We start from the raw sequence: 7,087 nt of genomic DNA on the forward strand, positions 1-7,087 counted from the left end.
CCTCAGAACAGCATTCCGACATCTTAATAAGGAATCATTCAGGACCCTGTACACCGTGTACGTTAGGCCCATATTGGAGTATGCGGCACCAGTTTGGAACCCACACCTAGCCAAGCACGTGAAGAAACTAGAGAAAGTGCAAAGGTTTGCAACAAGACTAGTCCCAGAGCTAAGAGGTATGTCCTACGAGCAGAGGTTAAGGGAAATCAACCTGACGACACTGGAGGACAGGAGAGATAGGGGAGACATGATAACGACATACAAAATACTGAGAGGAATTGACAAGGTGGACAAAGACAGAATGTTCCAGAGATTGGACACAGTAACAAGGGGACACAGTTGGAAGCTGAAGACACAGATGAATCACAGGGATGTTAGGAAGTATTTCTTCAGCCACAGAGTAGTCAGTAAGTGGAATAGTTTGGGAAGCGATGTAGTGGAGGCAGGATCCATACATAGCTTTAAGCAGAGGTATGATAAAGCTCACGGCTCAGGGAGAGTGACCTAGTAGCGATCAGTGAAGAGGCGGGGCCAGGAGCTCGGACTCGACCCCCGCAACCTCAACTAGGTGAGTACAACTAGGTGAGTACACACACTGCTTTGTGTGATTTAGGAAGGCGTGTGTGTGTGTGTGTGTGTGTGTGTCTTTGTGTGTGTGTGTGTGTGTGTGTGTGTGTTTGTGTGTGTGTGTGTGTATGTGTGTGTGTGTGTGTGTGTGTGTATGTGTGTGTGTGTCTATGTATCTATCTTACACTGCCGGATAAGATCATTTTAGGTCTTCCATAACAAAGACAGTAGTACTCTGGGCAGCTGTCACCTCCACCACAATAAATTTTTGTCCCATAAGTTCACTTTTTTCCCTTATATTTAGCCTGATCTTTATCGAAATAAAGGTAATTGATTTTTTACCGTTGGAATTACAGAACGAACAGGACACACGAGGCTGGTTTAACAACACAACCAACAATATTAATACTATTTGTATTTTAATCAGTTTCCAGTATCCAAAGTAACAACAGTAACTCTGGCAATACCACAATACAAAAATAGCAATAGCCTTAACATTAACATCACAGGAGGAGCAACAACACCATCATGTGTGTAGGTTGGTTATGTCTGTATTGAAACTGGTTGTGGGAATAAAAGTGTTTCACACCGAACTCACAAACTGGAAATTAAAAACTGGACCAAGTTCCGGTCCACCCTGGACCCTTAACAAAATCGTAATAAAGGTCCAGGTCGGACCTAAGTGTCGACCGGTTTTCAATGCCTATGTGTGGGATTGTTGTACCTTGTTCCAGCCACGGTACTGTTGTTTATTCTGATATTGTTTTGATTTGTTCCAGCCACGGTATTGTCGTTCATCCTGGGTTGGTTGTGGTTTGTTCCAGCCACGGTACAGTTTATTCCTGGTTGACTGCGATGTTCCAGCCACGGTGTAGTTTATTCCTGGTTGACTGCGTTGTTCCAGCCACGGTATTGTTTATTCTACAAGAACTTGCTTGTCTCAAAAACGAATAAATCACCTATTGTTGTGAAGGTCATCCGAAGGTGGAGGCCCTACTGGGACTTGTAAGGAGCTATTCATCCCATCCTCTCTCACTGGGACATCTGCTAGCCTTCATGTGTTTGTAATGAAGGCAGCAGATCTGCCGGTTTCTCTGCGACACAAACATATAAGTGGAAGATGAGTAAAAGTTGATCCGCGGAAGGGTAGGGGTAGCTTTAATCCCTCAAATCAAGAGACCTTCATCGGCATCAAGGAAACCCTCCTTCCCTCTCCACACCGTGAAACATCTGTGTGCTGTAGCGGTTTAAGTGTCTGTGATGGAAGTTACTGGAACAACTACTGTAGTTAAGAAAGATCCTTGGGATTGAAAAAATGATCTTTTTGTGAGATCCAAGAAGTGTTGTACAGCACAGGTATTATAATGTACCGTGGTCTAGGGAGAGGAGAATGAGAGAGAGAATCAGAGATATCAAGAGAGGGAAATTAATGGTCGTTGCCATATTTTTTCATGCCTTGTGGTCATGGGTAGATATGAGTAGGACATGTTTAGTATGAGTTGGTTGAAAGTTACGAACTCAAGTTACACTACGAAAGGCATGTAATATCTGTCTCTAAATCAAGTCTCCTGGCGAGGAACAAATCAAGAATAAAAACGAAGGTAAACACCAAAAGGTTTTGAGTACCCGTATATTCCCACCACCAATGTTTATAATATATATAGAATTAAGTAGATCAAAATAATAATGAGTGAGAGACCAAAGCAAGTTCAATAACTACTATTGCCTTATAACTCATAAGAAAGACTAGTACATGTACTCAGCCTGCTAGTGAGAGATTGACTCAAATTGGAGGATAAGTATAATATCAGTTCGGCTGGAGTCAACCTGCCATCCACCTGGTTGACATATAAACCTGGCAGCAGATCAGAGTGACTGGAGGCTACTACAGCCACACCGATTTAACTGCCAGTTTGGCTGGTACAGAACTAATGCAAAAAGTGGTTGTGTGATGAACACAAAATGGAGTGTAACGTACTGGGCACACGCCACATTGACTGGCCCTTGCTAGGCATGTCTATAGGACATGCCTAGCGAGGGCCAGTTAACTTGCTGTAGAGAGTGAGAGTAAGACATGCCTAACATGGGCCAAATGACCTATTATGGCACTCCTATTTTATTACGTTCCTTGAATAAGTAAAATCCTTTTTACCTGGCCAGGCTCTGCTGCTGACCGCCGCCCTCTGCTGCTGGCGCTGCGAGAGGGTGATGGCATCAGCTGGGATCCACACGGTGAACCACAAGGGTGTGATGTACGCAGCGGCGCCCCAGGAGCGTGGGGCATACTCCGTGGGACCCGCTGGGGGGCGCTACAACTACGGCTACAACACTGGCGACGGCATCGCTAAGGTGGAGGTACGACAACACGACGGCTCCATCGTCGGCTCTTACCGCTACTTCGACCCAACTGGAAAACAGGTAAATTTATTGACAGCAATGAGCAAACACTTTATATGATTCGTAAAGAGTTTACAAAAGAATAATATATCAATATGACGTTTAAGCCAAACTGAAATATTTCATGGAATCATGTGACTATATAATACACTTGACTAATTAGTTATTATATTATATATTTACTGGTTTTCGTGCAATACTATCACTTCAACAAACCTTGTTACAACGTTTAAATCTCTCTTGGTCCCAAGGTTGTTCGTTCCTACGTCGCTGATAACAGAGGTTTCAGAGTCTTGGGCAACGACCTGCCCATCAGTCCTGACACCCCTGCCTCTAAGGTGCTAGGAGCCCCGGCCTTCACTGCTGCTGTCGAAGGCACAAGAGAGTTCGCAATCCCACCTCCACTGGGCGCTAGCACTCTGTCACAGACTTCCAGTTACCAACTGCAGCAACAGCAGTCCCAGCAGCAGCAACTCCAAGACCAGCTTGTGAAGAGACAGCAGGAGGCGTTCAGGCTGCAACAGCAACAACTGGAAGAACAGAGGAGACAACTGCGACTCCAGGAAGAAAAACTGGAAGCTCTGCAGAGAGAACTCGATGCCCAGCATCTAAGGATTCAGCAGCAGCTGCAGCAGTCACAGGTCAGCGTCCACCAGCAGCAGCTTCCAGTACAACAATATCAGTTCCAGTCTCACCAGCAACAATCACAGTTACCACAGATACAAAACCAGTTAACAGGTGGTCTCACATCTCCATATTTCTACTTCCAGCACGATATTAACTACGACTTCCCAGCTGGCTTTGCCTATGCAGGACTGCCAGTCATCAACACATCCCCGTCCAGGAAAACTGTTTACCCTAAATCCACGTACACGATTGGCCAAGCCTGATAAAGATACAAAAAAAAAAAGGTAAACAACTACACTGACGCTATTTCTAACAAATGAGAAAGAGATGTCCCACGTCACTCGTTCAATTGTAAAAAATATACGTTGTACTCAGCTGTGATATGCCACAGTTTACAACATTATAAGTATGAGATAGAGTGAGTGTTGGCTCCATGTTGGATCACAGTTGTTTAGTCCCGGGGGGTCAATGTCTTTTTTTTTTTCGGTGGTGGAAGTGAGGTCTGGCCTGGTAATGGGTGTTTCTAAGGATGTAATTTGTGTTGTTTGTCTTTATCTTCTCAGGATATAAACTTGTTAATAAAATCTAACCAATTTGAGAGACAATTACATTTCGAGTACTGTCGTGATCCCTCATTCACATTCTACTCCCTGAGAATGTGACTGAACTTGTGGATTGATTCCCTTGCTAGGTTTTTAATATGTACATTAAGATGCAAAACAAATCACAGGTGAAGTTGAATGATAGCTCTAGGCCTTTCATGTTGCAATCAACACATCATCAGGAGCTTGCAATGGTGCAAAAATGAATAGGAGGTCCAAGCAAATTCTTCCAGGGGAATTTTTTTTTGCTGTGTTGATTGCAACACGAAAGGCTTGAAGCTATCATTCTTCATAAAACAAGCCACAGGTGTGGGGCGGGGGCGGAATCATTCAGAGAGACTGGCGGGTGCCACCCACGCTGCCATACTCTGAAAAACCTCCCCTCATTTCTCCTCTTGCTGCCCTTGCAACACTGCACAGCTCCTGATGATGCACTAAAAAGTGTGAAAGTACTTGAGCTTTTAAGATTCACCCCTCCTCCCATCCCGTGGCTTGTCTTGCATTATTACGACCGACTGTCTGCAATTGTTTTGCATATATATATACATATATATATATGTATATATATATATATATATATATATATATATATATATATATATATATATATATATATATATATATATATATATATAATATAATGTGCCGAATAGGTAAAACTGGTCAGTTAGCAAGAACTCATTTAATTTTAAAGGGGTTCTTACTAATTGACCAGTTTTACCGATTCGGCACGACATATACATACATCATTTGACAGACATTTCTATTAGAGTAATTATAGGCCAAAATTTACAGTAATATATGCACGGTCGTTAAGAGGAAGTCTTTTACACACAATTATTTATAGCAATTTTTTAGGAATATTGTGAGGCTGATGGATGGGAGCAATTATTCAAGCACTGAGTAGTTCCTGGCGAGGGGCAAGACGCTCCAGCGGTGTTAATGTGTGTAACGCACAGCGAAACTATTTTAAACGACATCTCGTTGAGCAGTGAACTTTACCAAGCCATATGAACTTCATGAAGTCCACTTCTGGACTTGATGAAGAGCCTACGTCTCGTGATTAGAGAAAGGTGGATCGAGCCTCCAGCACTCCTGGTGTCGAGTGACCTGCAGGGTTTCGGTGACCTTCAGTGACCTTTTTTGTAAGACTATATTACATGTCTTTATGCCAACGTTTCACTCGCTGTTACAAGTATACCCGACTGATAACAGAGTGATTAAAACGTTCCGTCTGCTCTTTCCCAGTCATTATCTTCTATGACAACATTTCAAGAGAAATCATCGTTTTATGGGACGAAGGAATAATTGATAATACGGTAGCACACAATTATTTTTATTATGAAAAAAAATGAGGCACAAGTTTGTACACCGGAGCTATACCTGACGCGGCGACCAACCCTGATGGGCTCTGTCACTGCGGAACACAACGAGGCATGTCCAAGAGAGTACGTGATCACGACAAGACACGCGTACGCCAAGGCGAACCCACACCATGATACATTTATAACTCGAACTAATGGTAGGTAGTAGAGGGGAAAGACAAGTGCGTCTTGATGCAAGAGTGAAGCGCACGAACGAAGGAGGCATTTTACAGGGTGTCCACTATGCGCTCGTTTACGGCGGCGGGCTCGGGATCGGCGAGTTCGGCTGTGGCGGGTTCGACAAAGGTGAGCTCAGCCGTAGCGGGTTCGGCATTGATTAGTTCGGCTGTGGAGGGTTCGGCATTGGTGAGTTCGGCTGTGGCGGGTTCGGTATCGGTGAGTTCGGCTGTGACGGGTTCGGTATCGGCGAGTTCGGCTGCGGAGGGTTCGATAACGGTGAGTTCGGCTGTGGCGGGTTCGGCATCGGTGAGTTGTTCCTGTGTGCCGGGTTTGTTTGCTGCTTCAGCGGCAATAACAGCGGTTCCGAAAGTGTAAGGGTAAGGGAAGGCGACCTGTGGAGCGGCATGGTGATGGGGGTAGGCGTAGGCGTACTGGGGGATCTGCTGGGTGATGTACTGTGTGGCAGTCTTGACTATGGGGGTGCCTGGTTCATAGCTAACACCGACGGGAACTGAGCGAAGTCCGATAACAGGTGTCTGCACAGCGTAGGCGTGAGCCTCGTTGGTGGAGTAAGCGAAGTTACCACCCAGACGATGACTCTGGATGATGGCGGAGTCGTAGGAAGGGGCGCGGACTGCCACTGGTCCAGGAGCCAGCAGTTGGGAGGCGCCGCAAGCGGCCAGGGCACACAAGATCACCAGCTGGTGGAAATAATGCTCTGGTTAACATAAAACCAACCCACACTTTCTCCCGGGACTCGAATTGTTGTTAGATATAATACCAGACAAAGTACCACTGAGCCACTAGTCTCAAGTGAAATTAAGAATTATTACATATTCATAAAAAAAATTGCCATAAATCTATACGAGTATTTTAGCATTCATAAGTAACTAGAGAGATATGAGCCAGTTGTGAGCACCAAAATAAGTTACTTACAGACTTCATGACAACGGCGGTGGTGGTGGTGAGGTACAGGCGGTGTACAGCTTGTGCTGGACATCACTGTCTGCTGCCCCTTATGTAGTAGCTAGGCTGTGACGTCACATCAGGGTGGGGCCAACACACGCCCTTCGCATAGTTTGGCAAGGGCTTTATTATTATCTAACAAATTATGCACATCCGCAGTGCTGCTGGTTTTCTGTAAGATACTTTTACTGTGGAATAATAAACTTTCCTCTGTTATATTTCATGACAGAAGAATGTTTAATGAACTCCATCACACAGTATGGGTTCCAGACATCAAGTAATAGTCAAGAAGAGCTCTAAAACCTCATTACCATAATGAAAAGTTTCGTCAAAGCAGACCTGGATTCCAGATTTCACGCAGTTCGCCAAAGCAACGACCCTCAC

At 44.7% G+C, this 7,087-nt stretch overlaps 2 protein-coding genes across 2 annotated transcripts in view; one reads left to right on the forward strand and one right to left on the reverse strand.

The window, feature by feature from the left end:
* The window catches only part of LOC128686174 (uncharacterized), a 19,810-nt gene extending 15,614 nt beyond the window's left edge, over positions 1 to 4,196 (forward strand). The window contains exons 2-3 of the mRNA XM_053772955.2: positions 2,728 to 2,985; positions 3,216 to 4,196. Coding sequence (XP_053628930.2) covers positions 2,728 to 2,985; positions 3,216 to 3,854 — 897 coding nt within the window. The 3' untranslated portion in view covers positions 3,855 to 4,196. The remainder of the gene's footprint in view (positions 1 to 2,727; positions 2,986 to 3,215) is intronic.
* Positions 4,197 to 5,337: 1,141 nt separating this feature from the next.
* LOC128686010 (proline-rich protein 27-like) lies at positions 5,338 to 6,752 on the reverse strand. Its single transcript, XM_053772642.2, has 2 exons — positions 6,674 to 6,752; positions 5,338 to 6,438 (listed from the first exon to the last, which is right to left on the reverse strand). Exons 1-2 carry the CDS (start codon positions 6,680 to 6,682, stop codon positions 5,785 to 5,787), a joined length of 663 nt encoding a protein of 220 aa, XP_053628617.2. The 5' UTR covers positions 6,683 to 6,752; the 3' UTR covers positions 5,338 to 5,784.
* Between the last annotated feature and the right edge of the window lie 335 nt (positions 6,753 to 7,087).

Source organism: Cherax quadricarinatus, chromosome 9 (genome assembly GCF_038502225.1).
Source record: "Cherax quadricarinatus isolate ZL_2023a chromosome 9, ASM3850222v1, whole genome shotgun sequence".
In the NCBI taxonomy this organism is placed as follows: domain Eukaryota; kingdom Metazoa; phylum Arthropoda; class Malacostraca; order Decapoda; family Parastacidae; genus Cherax; species Cherax quadricarinatus.